This window comes from Apiospora kogelbergensis (assembly GCF_038363985.1).
Source record: "Apiospora kogelbergensis strain CBS 113332 chromosome Unknown utg000001l_segment0_segment0, whole genome shotgun sequence".
Lineage (NCBI taxonomy): Eukaryota > Fungi > Ascomycota > Sordariomycetes > Amphisphaeriales > Apiosporaceae > Apiospora > Apiospora kogelbergensis.
In genome coordinates, this window is record NW_027117418.1 from 2,605,199 (window position 1) to 2,631,811 (window position 26,613).

General features: G+C 52.5%; 11 protein-coding genes across 11 annotated transcripts; 7 read left to right on the forward strand and 4 right to left on the reverse strand.

Moving 5' to 3' along the window:
* Positions 1-238: 238 nt before the first annotated feature.
* Positions 239-3,082, reverse strand: PG998_000820 (uncharacterized protein; the record flags this gene model as incomplete). The annotated part of the gene is made up of 9 exons (XM_066867638.1): positions 2,971-3,082; positions 2,847-2,900; positions 1,809-2,774; positions 1,716-1,743; positions 1,657-1,662; positions 1,568-1,595; positions 1,389-1,493; positions 399-1,237; positions 239-325 (listed from the first exon to the last, which is right to left on the reverse strand). The coding sequence occupies exons 1-9, from the start codon at positions 3,030-3,032 to the stop codon at positions 239-241; spliced, it is 2,175 nt and encodes a 724-aa protein (XP_066736053.1). The 5' UTR covers positions 3,033-3,082.
* A 546-nt stretch (positions 3,083-3,628) lies between these two features.
* PG998_000821 (uncharacterized protein) lies at positions 3,629-5,633 on the reverse strand (the record flags this gene model as incomplete). The annotated part of the gene is made up of 3 exons (XM_066867639.1): positions 3,629-3,766; positions 3,840-5,500; positions 5,564-5,633. The coding sequence occupies 3 exons, from the start codon at positions 5,631-5,633 to the stop codon at positions 3,629-3,631; spliced, it is 1,869 nt and encodes a 622-aa protein (XP_066736054.1).
* A 3,127-nt stretch (positions 5,634-8,760) lies between these two features.
* Positions 8,761-9,452, forward strand: PG998_000822 (uncharacterized protein; the record flags this gene model as incomplete). Its single annotated transcript, XM_066867640.1, has 2 exons — positions 8,761-9,240; positions 9,306-9,452. 2 exons carry the CDS (start codon positions 8,761-8,763, stop codon positions 9,450-9,452), a joined length of 627 nt encoding a protein of 208 aa, XP_066736055.1.
* A 3,920-nt stretch (positions 9,453-13,372) lies between these two features.
* Positions 13,373-13,764, reverse strand: PG998_000823 (uncharacterized protein; the record flags this gene model as incomplete). Its single annotated transcript, XM_066867641.1, has 2 exons — positions 13,373-13,544; positions 13,598-13,764. The coding sequence occupies 2 exons, from the start codon at positions 13,762-13,764 to the stop codon at positions 13,373-13,375; spliced, it is 339 nt and encodes a 112-aa protein (XP_066736056.1).
* Positions 13,765-16,018: 2,254 nt separating this feature from the next.
* Positions 16,019-16,794, forward strand: PG998_000824 (uncharacterized protein; the record flags this gene model as incomplete). Its single annotated transcript, XM_066867642.1, has 2 exons — positions 16,019-16,548; positions 16,608-16,794. The coding sequence occupies 2 exons, from the start codon at positions 16,019-16,021 to the stop codon at positions 16,792-16,794; spliced, it is 717 nt and encodes a 238-aa protein (XP_066736057.1).
* A 765-nt stretch (positions 16,795-17,559) lies between these two features.
* On the forward strand, positions 17,560-18,877 carry PG998_000825 (phospho-2-dehydro-3-deoxyheptonate aldolase- phenylalanine-inhibited; the record flags this gene model as incomplete). The annotated part of the gene is made up of 4 exons (XM_066867643.1): positions 17,560-17,565; positions 17,647-17,704; positions 17,759-18,661; positions 18,720-18,877. The coding sequence occupies 4 exons, from the start codon at positions 17,560-17,562 to the stop codon at positions 18,875-18,877; spliced, it is 1,125 nt and encodes a 374-aa protein (XP_066736058.1).
* A 351-nt stretch (positions 18,878-19,228) lies between these two features.
* On the reverse strand, positions 19,229-19,739 carry PG998_000826 (uncharacterized protein; the record flags this gene model as incomplete). Its single annotated transcript, XM_066867644.1, has 3 exons — positions 19,229-19,285; positions 19,362-19,457; positions 19,512-19,739. 3 exons carry the CDS (start codon positions 19,737-19,739, stop codon positions 19,229-19,231), a joined length of 381 nt encoding a protein of 126 aa, XP_066736059.1.
* A 490-nt stretch (positions 19,740-20,229) lies between these two features.
* PG998_000827 (3-deoxy-7-phosphoheptulonate synthase) lies at positions 20,230-21,665 on the forward strand (the record flags this gene model as incomplete). The annotated part of the gene is made up of 4 exons (XM_066867645.1): positions 20,230-20,449; positions 20,602-20,750; positions 20,873-20,935; positions 20,990-21,665. Exons 1-4 carry the CDS (start codon positions 20,375-20,377, stop codon positions 21,663-21,665), a joined length of 963 nt encoding a protein of 320 aa, XP_066736060.1. The 5' UTR covers positions 20,230-20,374.
* A 1,007-nt stretch (positions 21,666-22,672) lies between these two features.
* Positions 22,673-24,454, forward strand: PG998_000828 (uncharacterized protein; the record flags this gene model as incomplete). Its single annotated transcript, XM_066867646.1, has 1 exon — positions 22,673-24,454. The coding sequence occupies one exon, from the start codon at positions 22,673-22,675 to the stop codon at positions 24,452-24,454; it is 1,782 nt and encodes a 593-aa protein (XP_066736061.1).
* Positions 24,455-24,887: 433 nt separating this feature from the next.
* PG998_000829 (uncharacterized protein) lies at positions 24,888-25,868 on the forward strand (the record flags this gene model as incomplete). The annotated part of the gene is made up of 3 exons (XM_066867647.1): positions 24,888-24,947; positions 25,117-25,569; positions 25,650-25,868. The coding sequence occupies 3 exons, from the start codon at positions 24,888-24,890 to the stop codon at positions 25,866-25,868; spliced, it is 732 nt and encodes a 243-aa protein (XP_066736062.1).
* A 473-nt stretch (positions 25,869-26,341) lies between these two features.
* PG998_000830 (uncharacterized protein) lies at positions 26,342-26,582 on the forward strand (the record flags this gene model as incomplete). Its single annotated transcript, XM_066867648.1, has 2 exons — positions 26,342-26,372; positions 26,452-26,582. 2 exons carry the CDS (start codon positions 26,342-26,344, stop codon positions 26,580-26,582), a joined length of 162 nt encoding a protein of 53 aa, XP_066736063.1.
* Positions 26,583-26,613: the final 31 nt, after the last annotated feature.

Below are 26,613 nucleotides of genomic sequence, written 5' to 3' on the forward strand. Positions count from 1 at the left end.
CGAGGACGGAGGAAGAAGCAGAAGTCCGTCCCGACGAGCCCATTGGCATGCTCTACCGAACTCCAAGGGGGCTGGCTACGATAACTGCCGCCCTCGCCCATTTCCCGACCGAACCAACCCACGGTCCAAAACTCTCGACCGCCCAGGGAAAGCGAAAAGCGCCGAAGAAAAAGCAAGGCACAAAGGACCAAACCAAGAAGAAGACAAATAGCCACCGACCAAGTATATGCTCAAACCATCATCCGATGAACTCCGTGCTCAATAACGTCTCCCAAGGTTGACCTGTTTCCCAAACCTTCAGCATCAACCTTCGCGCCTTGCGAACCTACAAATAACAAAAACCCTGGTTAGTCAAAGAGTGAGGTTAGGGGGTGCTTATCATCAACAACCCCTCTTACCTGTGTCATTCCATGAGCCTCGCCGGTCTCAAAGCGCTCGAGTATGAAATCGCGTTGGGACGGTTCCAGCGCGTCGCAGCCCGCCGTGAACGTGGGGAACAGCATACTCTGCTCCGACGTCCCGTGGCGCCGTATGTTATCGAAGCAGTCGATGATCTTCTTCACCGCCGTCTGTACATCCGTATCCTCAGAGGGCCGGCCCAAGATGCGCCGGTAGATGTGGATCAGCCCGGCCCAGTGGAAGGCCTTGTTGGTGGCGGCGAGGCCGACCCGGCCCCATTTCTCCAAGTTTCCTTTGGTGTGGATATGCTTGCAGGGCCGCGGGGGCTGGATCATGCTTTCCTTGATGTCGGCTTCGAGCTTGAGGCCAAGTGCCAACGTCTCGGCGTCTGGTTTCCATCTTGTTGTGGCAGGATGCTGGTGTTGTAGTGTGAGTCGCTCGGCATCGCATTTTCGGGCCAAGTCGGCGATCTTGGCCAGTAAGTAGACGCAACGAGTCGTGAAGCCCATGATGCAGTCGATCTCATCATAGCCATCGCTCCTATCTTCTATCTCATAATCAAACATCCAGGCTGTCGAAGAGTCTTTGGGGCCTCCGCTAAGACTCCCTATGACGTCGAGGTAGGCGGCCCAGCTCCAGAGAAACGAGCAGACATTGTCTTGTCGGAAGTTGCCTTGGTAATGCAGGCCGCCGGGGCGAGCTGTAATCAGCTCTCGCGCCAGACTTAGATGCTTCTGCCACGGTATACTGTAGCCAAAAATCTTGGGTGATACAATCTCCAGCGACGCCAACATGATTGCGCTTGCGAGGTTGGCATCTGAGAAGTTCTTCCGCGGGTCTGATAGAGCTTGTCGTAGAGTAGGGAATATGTCAGTTACCCATGTCGCTATGCGAAGCTCTGGCTCAGGGTGTTTCAGAACGCGTGCCCTGTGGGAGGCTAATTTCGTGATGAGTGAGAAGTCAATGTACGGGTTATGGATCGTTTATACCTGAGTATGCAAGTACCAGCGCGAGGAGGTCATCGTTCCTCACGGCCATCAGAGGCAAAGTGTTTCGGAACGGATTGGCTTGAGGGTCATCATACGGTACAAGTACTTGGTGATGTTAGCGGAGGCCCCTATGGCATATCGCCTGTGTGTGTGCATCATTAAAAAACAGCTTCTCATACCTCTTGCAGTATTGTTGATGAAGTGGTGCTAAACATAATCGATCAATTCACGTCCAAAACCCGAGTATAGGCGTCATTAAGAGGCTTACGAAGTACTGCAGGACTGTTAGACTAAGTGCTTAATGATAATACAGAGCCTGTTACATACCAGAAGATTCATCGGATTATTGAGAAGCCTGTTAAGCTGTCAGCATGCATGCATGGATGGGCCTACGGGCAAGGGAGGAAGAGTCCTCTTTACTTGGGTGGCAGTGGTTCCAGTTGAGGAGGTATGTAGATCGAGACAGGTTTGTCGTAATAACCTCCCATCTTTTCTGTCGCATCATCCATATCGACGCCGAATCCAAACTCAGCCGCGAAGAGTTGGTCCGTATCGAAGTCTCCGAAGTTCGGAGTGTCCATCTGGTCGCGCTGGCTGAAGGGAGACTCCCCGGAGCTGATGGCGTTGCTGTCATCGTTCTTGCCGACGTCGAGGTCAGGAAGCCCCCGGTCGATGCCGTAGTACTTAGATTGGCTCGACTGCGACGTGTGAGTGTTAGAAGATTGGATACTTGAGGGGCTAGCATAGTCATCCTGGGAGCCCTGCAGGCCCGGAGGGCCAGACAACAGCGAATGGACTGACATCCTTCTGATGTCAGGCGATGTCGCCGACAGCCGATCCGAACGTTGAGCCTGACTTGTGTCGTCGTCGCTGTACGTCGACGCCGTGGTGGGTGTCCCAGGTGACGTAGCAGAAGGGACGATGGGCAAGGCCCATTTGAACGCCGGCGGCACCGCGTCTTTTGCAGAGGTGGGAGAAAAGAGCGGCCCTTGGTCAGCAGAAGCTTCGGCGGCTGCCTTGCTGTCGAGCTTGATCCGTTTGTTTGGGCTGCGGCGGTGGTCTTCGGGCGGGCTCTGCGGTGCTGTCGCGGTGGCTTCCCCGGTCGGGGCCGAGGTGGTGGTTTTCCCCTTCACCACCACCCCTGGAGGAGGCCCCGAGGTGGCGGCCACTGGCCCCCCCAATGGCTCGATCTTCCGCCCAGTACTTGGCGCTGTGGCCGGAAACTGGTGCACCAACTTGAAGCCCTTGGCGGGGATGGCGGAAGAGGAGGAGGACGCGGTGGTTGCCGAGCCAGGCTCGACAGGCTCGGGCTCGGGCCGCTTTCCGCGACGGCCATCCCAGTTCAACCTAATGCTATAATCGCAATGCTCACCGGCTCGTTGGCAGCTGGGTTTTGCGTTAGCCCGGCCACTCCGGGTTTGGCGGTGGGAGGAGTCTTGCTTCTGGGATACTACTCACTTCAGGCAGCTCGGGTGTTCCTCCCCGCATTTGATCTTTCTGTTTTTGCAGGGCCTTGAAAAGAGAGCTTGGTTAGTCGCGTCAACCCCAGATTTTTAACGATGGGCCAAGGGCATCATCTGACCAGCACCCATTACGGCTCCTTCTTTTCGGCTCGGGCGCCCCAGGTTTCTTGGGTCGTGGCATGATGGGCCGGCAACGGGGTCCGGCAGACTGGTCCCGGGATTAGAATCGAGGCATGCTCCAGCTTATTGCACCCAAGCTGACGTCTGCAACAATCCGGCGCCTGGCGATTCCGGGGCGTCTTTCGTGCCAATACCTCGTCTCCCCGCGGGCTTGGAAGCGATTGTCTTCAAAGAGGAGGTGGCCGACGATGGAAAAGGCCACGATGGTTGTCCAATAAAGCATTCATTAAACAGTTCCCTACTTGTCTTTGTCTGAATGGTCATGCTTCCCCAGAGACAGATAAGGCCGTCCACTAGCCGTGGTTTCGGATTGCCGCTTCAGATACACGTGGGGCATGACTCGCGGCGCTTGATAGCACAACAGCACTAGAGGAAGTACTGATGCAGCCTTCCTGGTGTCACCAAATCACGAACCCCGACCGCAAAAACTAATGGTGTAGGTACGCCTGCCATTTGCCAGCAGGCTGACAGGCTGGCAGGCCTCCCCGGACTCGGAGCCGTACAGCGCAACAATGGCCTTGGCCCGTCTTCAACCAACGCCATGATGAGGTCACCCAGAAACTCTATTCAATTGTCCCCGTCCCGTTGCCTCGCGTCTCATACTATATCAATGTTCAATATCTTGATGTCCTCTTCCGGCTTCTCCTTGTACGTCCGCGCGTTTTCTATCTTATGAACCACGTCGAGTCCTTGGATCGCCCGACCAAAGATAGTGTGCTTGTTATCAAGCCATGGCTGCGCATTAAAAGTTAGCGAGTGCACGTAGTCTGTCATGGGCGTCGGCCTCCCTCCCACCCCCTGTACTTACCGTCTTTTCCGTGGTAATGAAGAATTGACTGCCATTGGTGTTGGGTCCTGCGTTCGCCATGCTAACCGTGTAAGGCTTGTCGTGCTTGAGCGTGCTGAACTCGTCCTCGAATTCCTTGCCCCATATGCTCTCGCCTCCCGTCCCATCTCCTAGCGGATCGCCACACTGGATCATGAACTTCCGTATCACTCGATGGAAGATTGTGTTGTTGTAATACCCGCGCTTCGCATGGGTTACAAAGTTCTCCACGGCCTTGGGCGCCGCATCGGGGAACAATCGAATGTGTATATCGCCACATGTTGTGTGCAAAATAGCGGCAGTGCCCGTCTCGGCCTGTTTCGTCTGCGCCGCCTTCTTTGCACCCAACATCGTCGGCTTCTCGTTTTGGACGTCTCGTGCCGACTTGGAAATTTCCGCCTGGTTTGTGAACATAAAGAATCGCACCTTGCCGACCGCCGTGGCGACCAGTATGGGGTCGCGCGTTTCTGATTCCTGGAGGAGAGGGTTATTGGATGCTGCCATCGCTACTGTCGTGACGCCTTTTCTCTGCGGTTGCCCCTGGTAGATGGCCAAATTCACCGGGCGCATATTCTCCTCCTTTCCATAAACTTTGACGACCTGGTTTGTGAAGGTATTGATGACCTTGACACCCAGTATCGAACCGTAAAGGATGAAATGGCCAGACTCATCAAATATTACATTCGCCTTGTTCCTCAATGACGGCGATTCAATCTCGCGCTCCGCGGCGAGTCGCCTTCCGAACTCAACGTCGTCAAGTTTCTGCGTGGCGGTCCCAGCCTGTTGCATTTCTTCAATGACTTGCATTGATTCGTCGTAGGTCCTGTACAGCTTCGCGCTTGCAAACTCGAAGATACGAATCTTGCGGTCGGGCATGGAGAATGTGACAAATTGTTGGCCCGTTGGAGATATCGTTAGAGACGTCGGGGTTGACTTCGCCTTCTTGAAATCGAATAGGTTGGTAGAACTTTTGTACTGGAACACGTTCTCGGGCTTCTCGTAATTTGAATTGGGGCTCCAATACTCGAGCATCCCATTATCGTCGGCGGACACCACACAATCATAGGCATCGTTAAAAGCCATCATGGTGACAACACTTCGGTGAAGACCCTTGATCGTGTGCACAGGTGTTTGGTTCTCTCCCCGACCATCGTAAATGTTGATTAGAGGCGTTGTGTCGTCGGCTACCGCTAGCAAGGGAATGGAAGCACCGCGCTTGTGAACCCAGCATATGCACCTCGGGGTATAGTCGAGGGTTAACATAGCTAGCAGATCGAACGTAATGACATCGAAGATCTTGACCGTCTTGTCTGCCCCTGTCGTAGCAAAGCTTCGTCCATCCTGGCTAACTGAAACCGACTTGATCTCGCCCTGATGCGCCTTGAACTCCTTGACGAACTCGATGTCGTCGGCAACCTTCTTCCAGAATTTGACAACGCCATCGACGGAACTCGTGATCAGAAAGTCTGTTAAAGGAGTGACGGTGACAAAGGACAGGTGCTCCTTGTGCATGAGCGACTTGGAGTATCGATTCGACTTGGGCAGAGCTGAGATGTACAGCTTCTCGTAGGGCAGGACTCTTCGTTTCTTCTTGGGGGCGGCCGACGGTAGCTGTGGCCCCATGTCATCGTCCGAAGAGCTGTCTACCACCGATTAGCTGTCGAGGACGGAGGGTGTGTTGGAAGGCGTGTACGCATACTACTCACCATCATCAGCGGCTTCAGAGTGAGTACGCTTGTTGGACTTAGAGTCCTCTTCTTCCCTGGGCTCCGCCATTGCGACAAGCTGATTACGCGTTGACAGTAGCGCTCGCTCTCGCAAGATCAAACAAACGTATGCAGGGGGAAGGAAAGCCGTACGACAGGAAAGAAGGGCTTGCGCAACAATGCGCTACGTAAATATGGTCGATGTTTTTTGAGGAAGCTCTAGCAGAAGCTCAAGCTAATAATAATAATAATAATAATAAGCATCGGTCGCATGTTCCCTGTCGCGGGGACTTTCCGCCAAAACGCCGACCGCCGATGGGCCGAAATGGCGCCCTACACCATGGCTGGGTACCTGAATGTCTAAAAGTGTACCATGTAACCTACTTTGCCTAGATTGTTCTTACCACGAGCTTGCTGCGTTCTAGAATACATGGAACTATGAGCAGTTGGATTTGCACTACAGGATCATCGCAACCTCCGGGTTCAGGGCCGATCCGGTCGGTTGCCCCCTTTCCGGAATTCTAACATCGGATTATGTCAGCTAAGCTCGTACTCGTTCCAGACAAGGTGGGCAGCCGTATTAGTATGTATAGTTTGCTCCTGGCTGGACCTGGACTGGACGCGGCGTCTACGGGATGCTTGGAAAACCCGAGGGACCCATCGGATATCGTCAATGACGTCTTGAACGATCTATAATAATATTGTCCGTGTGTGTGTGTGTATGTATATATATATATATAACGTGGTTTACCATTGAGTCGGTCATATCACTTCGCCGGTCACTCTTTCTACTTCTTAACACTTTTATATAAGTTAATTTAATTATAACGCTTTAAATTAATTAAAATTACTCACTATCCGATTCGTTACTCGATTCTATATCCTTTTTATAAGTTCGCGTATTATAATTAGTCTTACCGCAAGTACCGCAGCATTTACCGCCCGTTACGCGCCGCTTCGACGAACCCCTATTTTCACCTTTATCGGGCGCTGGACGCTTCCCTTTTACCTTCTCGTCCTGTAAATATTAAAATTCCTTAATAATAAGGGCTCCTCTAAGCTGGACTTGCGCTTTTTTAACCCTCCAGCGCTTTAAAAGGGTTAAATTAATATCTTAAAGGGTACGGACCTGTTTACGTATAATAGTTATTTTATAAGCTATTCAGTTTATACCCTTCGCTATCTAGTTTATAATATTTAAAATTAGCGTTAAAGAGTTTCTTTAATAATTAGAGATCTTACTTTTAATAAAAGTAAAGTACTTCGTCGTCTATTAAGGGTTGGACGGCGTTGTTACGACCCGACCCAACCCTGCGGCCAGTACCCGTCATCCGGCACGGAACTACGATAACCCGGGTACGTACCCCACGGGACAGCGCTTACAATGACAAGACCCGCCGAGAAGCCATCGTCCCGAAACAACCACCAGCACGACGACCAATGCCCGAAGCGACGGCACGGCTAGACAGTACCCAGGGGGTAGTACGAACGGAGACAGCACCGGAAGGCTAGCACGCAATGGACAGTGCACCCAAGTCACGTGATGAGGAGCGACCGGATCACGACGCTCCCAGCGAGTCTGGAGCGACGGGATCACGGTGATCCAAGTGAGCCAGCGGACAGGATCACCAACCGACAGCGTGATCCAAGGAGAATCAGTGAAGGAGAGATTGGATATATAACCACGAACGTTTCCTATGTATTTCATATAGACACTCTCTACTTCAGTGATCAATCTAAGCATCAATCTTACCCATTGGTGAGGCACATTGCCTTAACGACCTATTGCACCCTCAGTCAAAGTTCTACGATCAGTTAAGGGATATTGCCCATTGTATCAGAAGACGGAGTCTTCTGCACGTTCAAGTACTCTCTCGTCTAAGCCAACATAAACCCCAGTACGCCTACTAGGTTTCTTTGGACACCCGATAGCCGTTCGTTACATTTTGATCACTCTTGTTCTTGCGAGTCACTACCTGGACCCCTGAGCAATATCCCACAGGAACATCATGGCATCCCAGGTCCCAACCAACGGCGGAACCCCTCGACAGGGCAACCCGAGCAACCCTACGGGAGGACCCGACGTCCTCGCCATGATCCGACAACTTCAGGAACGGATCAACGAACTCGCCGCCGACAATGAACAACTTACGGACCAGGTCACGGCTATGCCCCCTCGCAGCGTTCGACGCCCTGGGCATAGGCTGGCACCTCCCCAGACCTACGACGGGAAGGAAGGAACCGTCCACGGATTCCTAACCCAGATGAAAGCGTACCTACGACACTACGCCGAAGAATTCGAGTCCGAGCCAGACAGAATTCTGTGCGCCGCCGGTTACCTCAAGGGAGACGCCCTCGCATGGTTTGAGCCCATCATGCGAAACTTCCTCGACAACCCCCTTGAAGATGAACAAGAAGACTACACGCGCACCATCTTCCGTCACTACACCAGTTTCGAAGACAAGCTGAAGGCTACGTTCGGGAACCCCGACGAGGCCCGGACCGCTGAACGACAACTCATGCAACTCAAGCAGAAGGGATCGGCCTCTGCATATGCAGCCAAGTTCAAGCAAGTATCCTCTCGAACGGAGTGGAGCGATGACGATGCCTTGATGACACTCTTCTACGCAGGACTGCGAGAAGACGTCAAAGACGAAGTCAGCCGGGAAGACCGCCCCGACGACTTCGACAAGTACGTGGAAAAGGTAGTCAAGATTGACAACCGCCTGTACGAACGACGACTCGAGAAGCAGGGCAACCGCGCCCCGCGAGCAGACAACAAACCTCGAGCCAACCACGGACGACCTGTCCAGAGGACATGGAAAAAGACGTCCTATGGATCCCACAGCGGACCCATGGACCTCGACGCCACCCAACGGGATGGCAAGGATGGCCGAAAGAAGGTCACCTGCTACAACTGTGGAAAGGACGGGCACTTCGCCCGCGACTGCCGCAGCCCGAAGAAGGCATTCCGACAAGTCCCCGAAGGACGACACGTCAACGCCACCAGTGGAGAACCAGCCCCAGCAGCTATTAACGGAAGGAGCGCCAACAACACGCCCGACGTGCCACACGGCAGCCTATCCTGGACAGCCTGCTACGATGACGGTTGCAACACCCACCTGGCGGATAAAGAGGGAACCGGATGGTTTCCCAAGCCCCCGAAGAGCAAGGGCAAGGCGACGCGAGAACTCGCCATGACCCGACAGGAACTCACCACTGAACTCACGGGTTACGACTCAACCAGCGAAGAATCCGAGGTAGGAGAACCCATGGGCCACGAGCAACTCGTTGGCATGCCCATGAACGACCTCGTCGAAGAAATCGCAAAGCCCCGAGACCTGGAAGAGGACGGATGGCTTGCCATTCCTGGCACCCCGTCCCCTGACTCTAGGAAGCTACGACAAACCCTTATCATGTACGGGTTTGGACAAGGAATCAAGGGCAACTACGCGGTAGGCGATGATCGCCGAATCGCCCCTACCGACGAAGCCCATTTCACCCTCTCATGGATCTCGTGCATCCATGACGCATGCACGGAGCAACTCGCGGAAAAACTCGAGAACGATTGGTTCCCGCGAAGGATTGGCAGAAGGCCGATCCCACAACCACACCCAGATCATCTGATTGGAAAGATCAAGACAACTATACCCGATGGACGACGCGCGTACCTGTTGGTACAAGAAGATCCTCAGTGGCCACGACGGTGCCACCTGCAGGGCCAAGATTGGACCCTTTGCAGGGAGGACCGATGCCTCGTCCATGCATGGGAAAAGCCCAGAGCCCTGAGAAGGCTGCAGACCAATGGCCCTCGCGAACCACAATACACCCCGAGGATGACTACTGCGCCTTTCAACGTCTACGAGACGTACGACCAGCGGCCCGATGAGACCGAGGACCTCCGAAACCGCAACTTCCTCACCACCGAGGGACGAACCGTCACAACCGACCGTCATGTGGGAAGCCGGATCAACGACAACGGAGAAGTCACCCTCCTACATTGGAGAAGAAACGAATTAAGGTTCATCCGTGAACCCGAGTCCCAGACACAAGGACCAGCGAGAATCACCGGACCAGAACCTACACCACCACCAGCGTACTCATCGACGCCCACGCTCACCTTAGCCCAGCGAGCGACTCTGCGCCGACAACAAGGGATGCAAGGAAACCCCGGTCGCAGAAGGCAACAATCGGGAAACGAGTACCGCCGGCTGTAGTGGGACAACACCCGACGGGACAAGACAGGTCCCTGTGTGCCACAGCGGATGGACAAGACATCCACGAGCACATCGTACTGTTGGTAGACATCAAAGGAGTCACCATCAGAGCGCTACTCGATAGCGGAGCGCAAGGAAACTACATTTCACCACGAATCGTCAACAGCCTGCAGTTGAACTGGCAAGAAAAGGACGCCCCATACCGACTCAGGACCGTCGATGGAGGACTCATGACGTACGAAGATGGAGAAATCCGAAGGGAAGTCGCGAACCTTTCGGTCAACATCGGAGGACGTCATGAACGAATCACGTGTGACATCACGGACGTCGCAGGATACGACGTGATTTTGGGGATACCCTGGTTGCGGGTGAGCAATCCCAGAGTCAACTGGAGGACAGGCCAACTTCAGTGGGATACGCCAGGAAGAGGTTTAGTCGAAGGGCAGCGATCCAGAAAGCGATCCCCCAGCAAACCTAAGGTCCTTAGAGCATATGTCATCGCCAAGGAGCCAAAGCCGGATGTTACAACAACAGTACCAGAAGAGTACCGGCAATTCGAAGACCTCTTTAGTGGGAAACTGAAGACAGGCTTACCGCCTCACACACGGTGGGATCATGAGATACCCCTCAAGGATGGGAAGGAACCCCCATTCATGCCCATATACAAACTCAACCAGGAGCACGAAGCAGTCCTGAAGGAGTACATCACGGAGAACCTCGAGAAAGGAGTCATACGACCCTCGACATCGCCAGCAGGCTTCCCCATCCTCTTCGTACCAAAAAAGAGCAAAGACGGGAAACCTAAGTGGCGCATGTGCATCGACTACCGCAAGCTCAACGAAATCACCATCAAGAACCGGTACCCCCTGCCTTTGATCAGCGATCTACGAGACAAGCTGCTGCGCGCCAAGATCTTTACAGCACTTGATCTACCCAATGCGTACAACCTGATCCGCATAAAGGAAGGAGAAGAATGGAAAACCGCGTTCCGAACCAAGTATGGCCATTTCGAGTACCAAGCAATGCCGTTCGGCCTGACGAACGCCCCGGCTAGCTTTCAAGCGATGATCAACCACGTCCTACGAGAATACCTCGACAAGTTTGTCGTGGTCTACCTCGACGACATCCTAATCTACTCCGAGAATGAGGAACAACACCGAGAACACGTAAAGCTAGTACTCCAGAAGCTACGAGACGCAGATCTACTGGTCAACCCAGAGAAGAGCGAGTTCCACAAGACAACGGTCACATTCGTGGGATACGTCGTGTCCCCCGGTGAGATCCGAATGGAACCTTCGAAAATCACAGCAGTCAAGGAGTGGCCCACGCCCACAAGCGCTACCGAAGTCAGATCCTTCTTAGGACTAGCCAACTATTACCGGATATTTGTCCCCGGATTTGGCAGGTTAGCGACACCCTTGACGAACCTGACGAAGAAGGACGAACCATTCCGATGGACCGATAAGGAAGCAGAAGCCTTCCAAGCCATAAAAGAACGGATCGTCAACGAACCAGTGCTTCGCGTGGCAGACCCCGCGAAACCCTTCGAAGTCGAAACCGACGCATCGGACTATGCGATCGGAGGCCAGCTGAGCCAGCGAGACGACAACGGGAAATTGCACCCCGTCGCATTCTTCTCGAAGAAATTGAATGGACCAGAGCTCAACTACCAGATACACGATAAAGAGCTAATGGCCATTATCAAAGCCTTCGAAGAATGGAGACACTACCTCAGCGGAACGAAAGACCCTGTGAAGGTCTACACCGACCATAAAAACCTCACCACGTTCACCACCACAAAGGAGCTGAACAAACGACAAGTACGATGGTCCGAATTTCTATCAGAATTCAACTTCGTCATCACTTACCGCAAGGGTAGCGAGAACGGAAGGGCCGATGCCCTAAGCCGACGACCAGACCATCAAGAGGAAGTCCCGCCAGAGACCCGGACTATCCTCATGCAGGATAACGATGGCAACCTCGTACCATCACGACACCTACATACAACCAACCACGTCCAGCATGACGACAAGTGGGTTGCGCGCTTCAGGGGATGCCACGAGCAGATGGACACAGCCACCCTACGACCACCGTACGGAGTATCGAGAAACGGGCTAGTATACTATCAAGGCAAGATCCTCATCCCCGAACAACACCAGCAGGAATTCATCCAGGAATTCCACGCACACCCCGCGCACGGACACCAGGGAGTGTTCAAGACGTGGAAACGGATCACACGGCTGTTCAACTGCGAGAAGTTGAAAGACCAGGTCACAAAGGCCATCAGCGAATGCGACCTTTGCAACAAAGCCAAGGCCGCACGACACCGACCATATGGGGAACTGCAACCCATACCACCACCAGACAGGGCGTGGAAAACCATCGCACTTGACTTCGTCGTCAAGCTACCCCTGTCAACAGAACCATTGACTAAGGTCGAATACGACAGTATACTGGTAATCACGGACAAACTCACGAAGTATACCTACTTCCTCCCGTACAAGGAGTCCAGTGACACCAGCGACCTTGCATACACATTCCTCAGAACCATCGTCAGCCAGCACGGGCTACCGGAAACGGTCATTTCCGATCGAGATAAGCTGTTCACCGCCAAGTTCTGGAAGTCACTCATGGCACAGCTAGGCGTGAAGCACAAACTATCCACAGCCTATCACCCCCAAACAGACGGACAAACCGAACGCATGAACCAGACCCTGGAACAGTACCTACGATGCTACGTCAACCATGAGCAAGACAATTGGGTAACGTTGCTACCCATGGCGCAGTTTGCGTACAACAGCGCAGACAACGAAACCACGCGCATTTCACCATTTCGAGCGAACTACGGGTACGACCCAGAGATCACCAGACAACCCCTGGAAGGAGAGCTAGCACCAGTCGCGACCATACAAGTCGAGAAACTGAAAGAACTACAGACTGCTCTGCAACAAGACCTCACCTTTCTTCAGGAACGAATGAAGAAATACGCCAACAAAACAAGGTTGAAGGGACCAACCTTTGGAGAGGGAGAAAAAGTTTACCTCCTACGACGCAACATCAAAACTAAGCGACCCAGCGACAAACTAGACTTCAAAAAGATCGGACCATTCAAAATCGCAGAAGTCATTTCAGAAACCAACTATCGACTATCACTACCCAAGACAATGCGGATACACCCCATATTTCATATTTCACTACTCGAACCAGCCCCCAAAAACTCGAAAACCGACACACAGCTAGAAGTCGAAACAGATCAGCACGAGTATGAAGTCGAAAAGATTATCGGCAAACGAAAGAAGGGACGAGGCCTCCAGTACCTCGTCCAGTGGAAAGGCTACCCACCAGAAGATAACACCTGGGAACCTAAGAAACACCTGGCGAACGCCGCTGAGGAACTTCGGGAGTTCGAACAGAAGGGCCCTCGACCAACGGACCAAGGTCACCAAGGTCGCCTAGACCAAGGGCCGACCAGTCCACGTTAGCCGGAACGCCCATGTGCTGAAGGTCGCCAACAAGGCACCCCTCGTGGCCATCCAGAGCAAGCAAAACTTCGTCCTCAGTGTCCAACTCCTGCATTCCGCGCTCAAACAAATCAGCGCCACGCTCTTTCACCTTGCGTCGAATCTTCCGGATGCGCGACAAACGACCAGCCGCCTCGGCCAGCTGGGACTGCAGCCTCGCCAGCTCGGTATGAAGCGACAAGAGTTTTTCGCTCGCCTCCTCCTCGTCTTCGTCCAGCTTCCGTTGCTGAGCTAGCACCTTCTCTAGAGAAGAAGCCACCAAGACCCCGTCACAAGGACGCCCACGATTGACGCACTCCTCACAACGAGAAGAACGCTCCGCGATCTTGCAGTTCTTCTTCTTGTTCTTAAAGCAGTAAGAACAAGGCATATCGGCAGTACGACCGTTGAGAGCAATATATTCCTGAAGAGAAGACCGCTCGCGAGTCTTCTTGGATTTCGATTTTTCAATACGATCTGGCATGATGAGCGCACATCACAATAAAAACAAAGAAGGGAAGAAACTTACAACACTCCGACACGGCGGCACGACCCAGTACTTATGACCAAACTGCTTTGGGGACAAAGCAAGTAGGGGAGGGAGGATAGTGTTACGACCCGACCCAACCCTGCGGCCAGTACCCGTCATCCGGCACGGAACTACGATAACCCGGGTACGTACCCCACGGGACAGCGCTTACAATGACAAGACCCGCCGAGAAGCCATCGTCCCGAAACAACCACCAGCACGACGACCAATGCCCGAAGCGACGGCACGGCTAGACAGTACCCAGGGGGTAGTACGAACGGAGACAGCACCGGAAGGCTAGCACGCAATGGACAGTGCACCCAAGTCACGTGATGAGGAGCGACCGGATCACGACGCTCCCAGCGAGTCTGGAGCGACGGGATCACGGTGATCCAAGTGAGCCAGCGGACAGGATCACCAACCGACAGCGTGATCCAAGGAGAATCAGTGAAGGAGAGATTGGATATATAACCACGAACGTTTCCTATGTATTTCATATAGACACTCTCTACTTCAGTGATCAATCTAAGCATCAATCTTACCCATTGGTGAGGCACATTGCCTTAACGACCTATTGCACCCTCAGTCAAAGTTCTACGATCAGTTAAGGGATATTGCCCATTGTATCAGAAGACGGAGTCTTCTGCACGTTCAAGTACTCTCTCGTCTAAGCCAACATAAACCCCAGTACGCCTACTAGGTTTCTTTGGACACCCGATAGCCGTTCGTTACAGGCGTTTAGGGGTTATAGCTATTAGCCGTCCCCGGACGTAATAAGCTAGGTATAGGCGTCCGGAGACATATATCTAACTTATTAATTACCTCGTTTAAATTATAAGGTATTAAATTAGATACGTTAAATCTAGATTTAATATTATTTTCCGTAAAAATAATGAAATATATGGCTTTAAAGGCGATAAGGAACTCGAGCTTTATAATATAGTTTATCGAGGCCTTTATAAATAATTTAATTTCCTTCGAATATATATACTTTAACGGCGAATAAAGTACGATATTTAATAGTTAAAGTAGGTAAGATAAATAAGGAGGTATATTAAGTATAATAATACCGTTATCTTTATAGTATATCTCGAATTTAGTTAAAATATAGCTCTCGTAACCGTTTAGGATTAAGAGGCGATAGTAACCTTTTATTCGCGCTTTAATATATTTATTAAAGTGTTTAATTTAATCTAGGCCCGTCTCGTTATTAATTTAATTATTAGAAATCGGTTTAATTACTTAATCGCTTGATAAATCGGTTTCGCGCGACTAATTCATGAGGTAATATTAGCTTTAAACGATTAAGAACGGCGGAATGTACTAGCCTTATGAATTAATATATTTTATCGCCGTCAACTATTCTCGATTATTAAGCTAAATTATCTTTACCTTTCTAAATCGATTAGCGTGTATTACGACGAGTGTCGAGCCGATAATACTTATTATAAAGCCGGTCTCGTCGAAATTCTACACGTCGTCCTTTAAAATGCTGTATTTAGCTTTCGTGTTCGTAATTAGTTTAAATTAATCGGAAATAACCTTCGGATCCTCGTAAAAAGCCCTCTAATAATTATATTTCCGATTTATTTTAATCTTTAAGTTTAAATTACGGTCGATAAAGCGCTTAACTTAATATTTACCGACGCGCTCGCCGCCGCGCGCTCCCGTAAGAAGATTAGCTATATCTTTTATACTAGTGATTTTAGGAGGTATTCCTCAGGTATTTAGGTCGATTATATACTTATACAATACCTCCTCTTTAGCTAATGTTAATTTCTACTGTAGATATCGGATTTCGCGTTATAGAGTTCGGCCGCGGAATTGGTCGCTAATCGTAGATTATAGGACGCCGAAGGCTTTCGTAATAACCTTTTAATTAATAAGCTTTATAAGATCTCGCGTCGCTTAAACTACTAATTCTAGCTTTCGTTCTAGCGAAGAATTTAATATTATAGTTATAGAAATAAAACGTGTTAAAGTTTAATAGGGAAGGTCGGTTAAGCTAGTAACCGGCGAAGTGATATGACCGACTTAATAGTAAACCACGTTATATATATATATATATATTTATATATATGATAATTAGTACACATTTAAGACCCTTAACCCCCTCCCCCCAGACGATAGTACATACATACATGCATGCATGTTCTTCCTCACTGCCCGCCATTAACCCCTCCGTTTATTCGTGTATAATTCTATTACCATGGCTCGACATCGGCTACAGCGGCTCGAGGCCCCTTCGAGGCAGTTCTCTCTACTCTTGCATGCTGCAGGTATTGCTTCATTTACGGCCTCGTTCCGATTTCTCAACCAGTGGGATACCCCCATGTCCCACGCGTATGGCGGTCACTATCAATTCCTCACCATCATAGGCCTGTCCCTGGCACAAGTCACCTTCGTGGTCGGGCTGCTAGCAGACATCACACTCTCACCGAGTCTCTTCGCCGTCAAGAATGCGCTGTCGGTCTTCTCGGCGCCCCTGGAGATCCTCATCACCGTCTTGTACTGGGGGCTTTGCGCGATTGACAAGTCTCTCGTCTTTCCTCCCGACTTCCAGCTGGACTTTCTCCCGGATTTCGGCTTCCATGCTGCGCCGGGTCTGATGCTCGCCCTGGACCTTCTTCTACTAAGCCCGCCATGGACGGTGAACGCGTACTCTGCAGTTACTCTTAGCGCAACCTTAGGCTTCGGGTATTGGTTCTGGGTAGAGTATTGTTTCAGTCAGAATGGATGGTAAGTTGCGAAGATTATCCGGTTTTTTGAGTGTTCATTGCACTAATACTGGCGGGCAGGTATCCGTATCCTATTTTCGACATCTTGAGCACGTGGCAAAGAGGTCTACTGTTCACATTTTCATCCATCCTAATGTCAGGCAGCACCATGGCCTTGAAGTGGCTGTATGGCAAACTCAACGGTGTGGAACGATTTCAGCATGAAGCGGTCAAAAATCCTGCAGGCGTCCGCACAAAGGGCGAGTGAGGGCACTCGGCGTGGACTCGGAGACTGTATTGATTGGGTGCATACTGCGCAAGGGACTTCCCGAGTACGATTGCCTCCAAGCAGGGGGGCAGATGCCTGCAATCAAACACTAAATACGTCGGGCTAGATGAAGTGAATGCTGGTAGGTATCAGCAAGGTTCGTTCGAACTGAGGCACGTGGATGAAAGGAGCCGTGAGAGGACTGGCCGTATGCAGAAGAGGGATTAGAGTCGGTAATGACTATGGGAAACTGATAAGGGGCCTCGGGAAGTTGATTCCTCAGAGGGCGGAGAAGAATGTGTCTGCTTTGGCTGAGATCATTGGGTAGAGCACAAACAACAAGCTGTGAGGATATTCAGCTGTATGCATCGTGTGTTACATTGGAATCCTCCAGCTTGACAGCAGGGCGTGGACGACAAGTATGTAAACGGCCGATGGTGATAATTGATGACTGCATGGCGACTGGCACCTGGCTATCTCCATGCCCCGCCTTTTAGTCCCGCCAGTCCCGTCACCTCAATTCAAATCCGTAGCTTACATGTACGTACACTGCATGCATGCGATACAGCTCCGATCCGCGCTCAATCAATACTGCTGGGCTTTTTTTCCATTCCCTTTTCTGCAGTCATCCAGCAAACAAACAAGCTGTGACAGTTTCTCCTCCCTATTTTGTGTCATATATCCCATTGGCAATCGATCCAAACTTGCAAGCTACAAAGATTGACCTTGTCACTGTCCCTCCCAGGCTTTCGGTTCTCGCCCAGCATGTCGGTAGGCAGCCCCTCCATTACATCACTGCACCCACTTACACGAATTGGCTCTTCTGACTGACTGACTGACTCATTTTGTTAGAGCTTCTTCATCGAGAACAAGAATGTGGGCAACAAGGCCGACAGCGAGGATTGGCGAAGTAAGAAACTACACGGACAATCGCGTTGTGGCTTCAATTGACTTTCTGCTCTAGTTCGCGGCTACAACCCCTTGACGCCGCCGGACCTGCTGCAACATGAAATTCCCCAGACCCCCAACGGAAAGAAGACGGTGCTCGAGGGCCGTGAGCAGGTCGCCGCAGTGGTCAATGGCACCGACGACAAGCAGCGCCTGCTGGTAATCATCGGGCCGTGCTCGATCCACGACCCGAAGGCCGCCCTCGAGTACTGCGACATGCTGCTGAAGGAGAAGGAGAAGTACAAGGATGAGCTGGTGATTGTCATGCGATCCTACCTCGAGAAGCCTCGCACCACGGTGGGCTGGAAGGGCTTGATCAATGACCCGGATATCGACAACAGCTTCAAGATGAACAAGGGCCTGCGCATATCACGACAGCTCTTCGTCGACTTGACTGACAAGGGCATGCCCATCGCCAGCGAGATGCTCGACACCATCTCGCCTCAGTTCTTGGCCGACTGTCTTGCTGCGGGTGCTGTTGGCGCCCGCACCACCGAGAGTCAATTGCATCGTGAATTGGCCAGCGGTCTGTCCTTCCCAGTGGGCTTCAAGAACGGCACCGACGGCACGCTGGGCGTCGCCATTGATGCCATTGGCGCCGTTAGACATCCCCACCACTTCCTGTCGGTTACCAAACCCGGCGTCGTTGCCATCGTTGGTACCGTGGGTAATGATGACTGCTTCGTCATCCTGCGAGGTGGAAGCAAGGGTACCAACTACGATGCCAAGAGTATTGCCGAGGCCAAGGCAGCCTTGGAGAAGTCGGGAACACGCCAAAGGCTGATGGTGGACTGCAGCCACGGCAATTCCCAGAAGAATCACAAGAACCAACCCAAGGTAGCCGCGGAGCTGGCTGACCAGATCAGGAAAGGGGAGACCGCTATCATGGGTGTCATGATTGAAAGCAACATCAACGAGGGTAAGTTCCGGTCCGGATTCCAGCTATTTGGCCATGATGACTAACGTATTCCCAATAGGCAGCCAGAAGGTACCAGCCGAGGGACCCCAGGCTCTGAAGCATGGTATTAGTATCACAGATGCCTGCATCGGCTGGCAAGAAACTGAGTCGGTGCTCGAAAACCTTGCCGCGGCTGTTAAGGAGAGAAGGAATCTGTCCAGCTCAAATGGCCAATGATCCACGCGATTTCTTTACACAATATTCACAAAAATATTCGGAGTGTAGGTAGACTTTCAACAAGAGTGAATTGAAGCGAATCAATGATTGCAGCCATTATCCTTATGAAAACAGATAACTTTATGCGTTTGGTATTGTCCGTGGAAGCCTTGACTATCTCCCCAAATGCGGAGGTCCGGTCCGGGTCCGCTGACGAGGAGCCTGACACCATATAATACTTCACACTCGGGTATACCGTGCCAAGCAGTACTGATGATTCGCTGTAGAAGGAGCTCTTCTTGTACCAGGATGAATGATGAGCCTGCAAACCACTTCCGAACGAGCATTTCTTGATTATTACCCTCGGACTGCTTAGCCTGCGAACGGGTTACCGGTTGACATACCAACATCTGGATGCTTCTTGATCAGCTACACGAAATACTAGGGGGGCATAAAGACGGAGTTGGAGAGGTCGCCATGGCCTTCTTTCGAATCTGCGTCTTACCTTGCGCCAACTTGCCTCCCGTCTAGTGACCTTCTCGCAGGAGATCCACATCGACTGTTCCTCACGCACGAGGCGTATATAGTCTGATAACGTATTCTGCGAACACGAGCTGGAAGAGAAATTATACCCACTTGATCCTAACAAGCGTACCGGAAGAGCAACGCACGCCAGCTGGTTTTCTTCCAAATCATCCCAGTAGGTAGTTCGTCTCGGCTTGAAATAGAGATGCTCCTGGAGCGGGCCTGACTGCGAGATGAGTTCTCGCCAATATCGGCAGACGCGCTGGGCCGAAATCAGGACGGTGCGCATGTCTACTCCAAGCAAAATGGCCTCCAGCAGCTCAGGCGTTGCCAATGCTGTTTCGGTAGCGGACCACATGGCGTATTGTTGGGTCAGGCGTGCCCTATGTACTCAGAAATTGGTGGTTGTGACCACTGAAATAGCGATTCGTGAGAGCAGTAACAACAAAAAGACAACCATGTCTATACCAACTCAGCCAGACATTTACACATTATATACCTGGCACACTTGTACGGAATCACATAATGCAGCTGCCTGTCTGCCCTACGCGTCAACTTCCCACTTTGAAAAATGATAGAGTAGATTCCATGCAGGAATCTACGTGCGAGGCTAGACGCATGGTGCGTCGTAAGACCAGCGTCCGGCGAAGAATGTAGAAGCCTGATATGACATTCATCGTGAGTTACACGTTGAAAGCTTAGATATCCGATTTTCGGTTCCTCGGGTCCAGCCCAGTAGAGAATCGGAAGATCACGTGAGCGCTCGGATCAAGGCGTAAGTAAAATGGCCCGTTTTTCCCTCTCCTCGCTGGCCAATCAGAAGCCATGCTTTCCTAATTGCTGTTCGGCTTCTTCTCTCGAGCTTTCCAAATTCTCTCACCACACCCTAAACGACGAAAGATCCCGAACCTCCAGACAACGAGTCTGACGACCCAATTGACTTTGTCAACCAGCTTGCCGCCCTTCATCCGCCTGAAGAGCAGCTCGCCCACCATGTTGGCAAGATCCTGCCTGCGCTCGACGCGCATTCTCAACACCGCCAGAAATGGCGCGACCAGCTTCGCCAAGGTACGACCTATTCGATCCCAACTCAGTCCAATCCCTTTCCCATTGGGCCCGTCATAGCCTTGATGATGGCTCCAGTGGGCACCTCACCACGCCCTACGGACATCTGCATAGATTCAATGAAGTAGTCGTAGCTGACTTTATACGTTTTCTAGCGAAATGCCTCGACGTCAAGCTCCGCTGAGTCCCCTGCGCGGCTGAACATGGCCGCCGCCGCCTCGACTGCCGTGGCCATTGGCTCCGTCGCTTGGTACTACCATCTCTACGGACCTACCGCTCAGGCCATGACACCTGCTGAGGAGGGGTATGTGCAGACGATGAACTCCAGCTGCTAAACCAAGCCGAACCGATTCGGTGCGGTCCAAGTAGCGTCGCTCAATTCACGCCAATTGATCCGGATGACGTTGCTAACACATCTCTGTACAGTCTGCATCCCACAGCGTACCCTTGGGTCCACGAGCAATGGTTGAAGACCTTCGACCACCAAGCGTAAGACCTCGGATCAATTCGCAATCAATGAGTCCCGCTGACATTGTACCATAGCCTCCGCCGTGGTTTCCAGGTCTACCAGGAAGTCTGCGCCGCCTGCCACTCTCTCAGCCGCATCCCCTACCGAACACTCGTCGGCACTGTCTTGACTGTCGATGAGGCCAAGGAGCTGGCCGAGCAGAACGAGTACGACACCGAGCCCAACGATGAGGGTGAGATTGAGAAGCGACCTGGAAAGCTTTCTGATTACATCCCCGCCCCTTACAAGAACGACGAGGCTGCCCGAGCTGCCAACAATGGTGCTCTGCCCCCGGATCTGAGCTTGATCATCAAGGGCCGCCACGGTGGTTGCAACTACATCTTCAGCTTGTTGACAGGCTACCCCGAGGAGCCCCCAGCTGGTGCCCAGGTCCAGGCCGGTCTGAACTTCAACCCCTACTTCCCCGGTACCGGCATTGCCATGGCTCGTGTTCTGTACGACGGCCTGGTCGAGTACGAGGACGAGACCCCGGCTTCGACCTCGCAGATGGCCAAGGACGTCACGGAGTTCCTGAACTGGGCCGCTGAGCCCGAGATGGACGACCGCAAGAAGATGGGTATGAAGGTTTTGGCCGTCAGTGCAGTCCTGACTGCTCTCAGCATCTGGGTCAAGCGATACAAGTGGGCACCGATCAAGTCAAGGAAGACGATTTACGATCCTCCTAAGGCCCGCAAGACCACCCGCCTCTAGATACCTAAATCCTGTTGTATGTAATAGTACGCTCCTCCGTAGCTCCTTTGTCTTTGTCTCGGGAAGAGATTCGAGGTTGCAAAACGACGTTATTGGAGCTCTAAAGACGGTGATATAGAGTGTAAATCAAATTATCCATTTCTGATTTGAAGATGCCTACCCGTCTGTCTGAAGGAACGGATAACGCTGTCCTTCCTCCTTCCTGGTCTACTTATACAAGGCAGAACTAGACAGAGGACTGTGGGCTGTGGGTTGTGGGCTGTTGTCATGTAGTATCTGGCGGCAAAGCAAATTTGGTTCTTTTGAGATACACATATTTATATTTCTGTTATTTGGAGGTGGTTCGCGTTGGCAAAATGCATCCGATAGCCGGTTTCGTTTACATATACGTTATGAAACCTCTAGAGAAGACTACAGTCACCAAAATCCAACAACTATGCAACGGAAAAGGCCCAAGGTACTTAATTTTAGCTCTCTTACATATCTTACATGAAATGGACTCGTTCTCAGGCCCTGCCCTTGCAATCATAAGTGGTGAATCGTGGACGTAATTCGCGATTGCCTTAACTTTTGTTCTTCTCCATCACATCCAATCAGACATTCCAGGTTTTCCGCTATACCGATTGAAAATATAATTACTCAGTATTCTTATCTCGGGTGTCTGCGATCTTGGGAAGTTATTCGCCGATCAACAAAGTCCAGAAGGCGGCCGGTCGTTTTGTCTGCCTCCAGAATACTTTTGTTCTGGTAGACTTCATTATTGAATCGCGCACCACCCCACTACTTCACCATCAACAAAAAGTAGCTGCCTAATTCTTCGCCGGCTACATCACAAGCCGACAACGGCGAGGTGCCACGTTAATCGATCGCCATCAACTTACGTCGGTTGAGTGATGGGATCCCGCGCACGAAAAGCGAAGAGGCGCAGGGTGACAGCCGAGGGTGACAATAGGCAAGCCCAGTCCGCTCAGGTCAAGGATGGGCTACAGCACTCGGACGCGGTAGAAATGGCCCATGATCCGATGAAGCAGCTTGCGGAGGACTTCATGTTCGGCTGGGACACCAAAAATGAGTTGGAAAAAGACACGTTTGGATTGGCGGTTGCTAATCGCCAGTTGGACCGGGACGCGCTGGCTGACTTCCGGAGATTCAGTCTGTTGCGTGGGTTTGAGGAGCTGGACATGCTCCTGGCATGCGCACGCTCGCTGCACGGGAAATACGCGGACCCAGCGAGTCTCGACGGCCAAGACGTTCTTACCTATGTTGCCAAACTACTTGGAAATCCACCCCAGGAGCCGCCGCATGTCTTGCCCACCAGCAGACAGATAGAACCCGCGGCGGCGCAACAGGAGACGCCCGCCATCTCCGGTTGCGATATCAAGAAGGACAAGAGGAAGCGAGGCGAGGATTCTCCTTATTTTGCTGAACACGAAATCCCCGAGAGCGTTGCTAAGAAGATCGCGAAGAGGGCCCGTAAGCAATCGAGGAGACAGGCTAAAAGGACGGCCTTGGCTGAGCAGCTCGAACCAGACGATGCCTCCCTTGCAGTACAGCACAGCGCTATAACCTTGCAGGGTGCCGCAACCTGGTATTGCAGTGACAAGAACAGCAAATGCCAAGAAGTGGCTGATAATGAAGATCTTGCACAAGATGGCAACGACGCCGCTCAAGAAAACCAACCTGGGCTGGTGCTTTGTGCGAGCTGGGCAGTGGAGGATCAAGGTAGTTTAGAAGACCATCCGCACGTGAGCGATGAGGAAACTGTAAGCGACTACGAAGCCAAGAGCAGGGAATTCGACAGTGCCGTGGATCGTCAATTACCACATCCCGAAACCTGCGACGAGATTCCTGAATCTGCACCTTTACAAGACAAATTGGTTGGAAGCGAACGACCTTCTGAAATCGATGGGCCATCCCGGCGTACACTCCGGTCATCGACAAGTACACCGAAGCGAACGAATTCGTCTAAGTTCTTCGAATCTCTCCCTAAAGCCCCAAGTCCTGTGAAGACGAAAAGCCCTCGTCCGCCGAGGGGGACGGTCTCCGCATTGCCGTTTCCTACGCTCTCCGCGCCACGGTTTGGTCTAGTACAAGAAGAGCTGGCCGATGATCCCTTCCGCCTACTCATCGCCGTCACCTTCCTGGTCAAAACGTCGGGGAAGGCGGCCATCCCCGTGTTCCACGCCCTGATGGAGAAGTTCGATAGCCCCCAAGCTCTAGCCGAGGCGCGGCCCGGCGAGATATCCGCCATGATTCAACATCTCGGGCTTTCGGTGGTCCGCACGGCCCAGATCCAGAAGTTCGCGCGCATATGGCTCGAGAAGCCTCCGACCCGGAACGTGCGCTACGGGGTCAAGAACTATCCTCGCCCGGGCGACGGTAGTCACATCAAGGCCGGGGAGGAGCTCCCACCCGAGGAGCACGATGACTCGCGCACGTCGGCGTGGGAGATTGGACACATGACCCAAGGGCCCTACGCGATCGACAGCTGGCGCATCTTTTGCCGGGACGCCCTACTCGAACGCGCCGAGGATTGGAAGGGCAAGAACCGCGAGGGCGAGTTCCAGCCCGAGTGGATGCGTGTGCTGCCGCAAGACAAGGAGCTGCGGGCGTATCTACGATGGATGTGGATGCAGGAGGGTTGGGCGTGGGACCCGGCCACAGGCGACAAAGAAGTGCTGTCCGAAGAGTTACGGTTGGCGGTTAATGGGGGCCGAGTCGCCTGGGACAAGACAGGGAATCTGAAGGTACTGGCGAAGGAGGAAGACACGGCCGTGCAAGACGTGTGAGTTTGCATGCATAGCCCCGCGGTTCATCTTGTATAATAGGGCGTCCAAGACACCTTGGTTTGGGTATCTATCTATCTACATTGATTCTCCATGGCTTCACAATGCGAATTGGTCTCCTCTGAGGGTGCATGCATGCATACGTGCAATCTGCAGCTTACATATAGCCGCTCGGTTGGTGATGCGTCCATTGGGGGAAAGCAGGGCGACCCAGAACTTACTCCAACCCCAACCAGCAACCCACCAAAAGCGCCCGAGGCCCACGGCTCGGATGAGAGCCGGGCGGGCGGTTGTTGCGCAGAGTTCAGACTGCATTGCCCTGAAGGACGCACCCAGTCTGACCACGCCAACGAACAGGCCAATAAACTTCACTTCTCATCACCTCTTCATACCAAAAGGCCGCATCTTGTACAATCAAACCATCTCATCCGCGAACATGGGCTCCGTCGCCGTCCCCAAAGACGATGAGTTTACCATCTTAGTGACGGGCTTCGGTGTAGGTCAAACCAAACCCATGCACACGCTACTAGCCTGCCCGATCTGCGAAGACGAAGTGTGGGTTGAAGAACAGGACAATCGCTCGTGTTTCCCCTCCACCTGAGTCGATTGGGGTTTTGGAGCTCTTAGTATTAACTCGCTGTCCTTTTCTGGTCACGTGTGTCTAGCCATTCAAAGACCAATACCCGATCAACCCGTCGTGGGAGATCGCCCGGTCATTGCCCGAGTACCTGCCTGCCGACCGGGTGAAGGACCCGGCGCACAAGACGTCTTCGTTCTCGTCCCGGCGGGTCCGCATCCTCGTGCACCCGGACCCGGTGCGCGTCAACTACGAGGTGGTCCGGGGTCTCGTGCCGAGCCTGTGGGACGACCCCGAGTGCAAGATCGACGCGGCGCTGCACATCGGCATGGCGGGGCCCCAGCACGTCTACCAGGTCGAGCGGCGGGGCCACCGCGACGGCTACCTGATCAAGGACGTCGACGGGCAGCTCCTCGACGACGAGAGGAGGCGACGCGAGGCCGGCGGCGACGAGGGCTGGATCTGGGAAGGCCTGCCGACGGAGCTGCTGTCCGACTTGGACGTCGATGGCATCCACAAGCGGTGGGTTGAGCATTGTCCGGTAGGTTTCGTTTCTACACATATCCCTTGAATCCCGAACGAACCCTCGGATTATTGATACTAGTGCGATGATGGCTGCAGAAAGGGCTGGACCTGAGGATATCCGAGGATCCGGGACGCTACCTGTGCGACTTCATCTACTATTCCAGCATGGCGCACCTGACGAAACAGAGCCGACCGCGCAAGGTTGTATTTCTTCACGTTCCTTGTGAGCAGTCACAGGACATGACCAAGAGCGGAGTGGAGATCGCGACACAGCTCATCCGATCCATTGCCGAGAGCGAAGTGGCCAAATCATGAGATATACACAAGTTCATAGTCGGGTGTTTTAGCATGGCACCGTTTCCCGTTCCAAAGCTCCAGTTCGAGACCATCATAAGCGTGGATTTACGCTGTATGCCTCTGAATGTTGTGGATATCCGGTCACCAATCAATCAATGCCTGGAAACCTGACAAGACTAGTCGGCGACTTCGGAGAACTGGGCCAGCAGTAGTTTGGCCTATCGGAAAAGCGTGTTCGCCGATCATATTGCCCGCAGCAGTTTCCCAGTGGGAATCATTCGCTCAAGTGCCCGGGGACCTGCCAGTCTACCTCCGTGCTATGTAAGGTTGCCCGAACCCAAGTCACCTCACCCATAATATTAGTATATCTATCTGCATTAGGCACGCACCTAACTAACCCGAGAGCCCTCCATCTTCCATACCTGACCAATACCCCCCGCACAACTTGTCGTCGTCACCCACTCACCACCAACACCATCAACCTCGCCAAAATGTGTATGAAATCGACTTGCGGTAGCTGCAGTAAGTCCTACTTTCCCCGCATCTTGTACTTCGGCACAAAACACACACAAGACATTTGGCTGAACTGCCCGGGATATAGACAAGACGACCTGGTATGGTTGTGGCAGCCACATCCCCAGCGTCATGGACAACATAAAAGAGGACGAGTGGTGCACCTGTGAGCCCAAGGTCGAGGTCGGCAGCAAGAAATACCCGCCCAAGAGAAAGTAGGATGGGATGACATGCAACCAAGGAAAGAAGG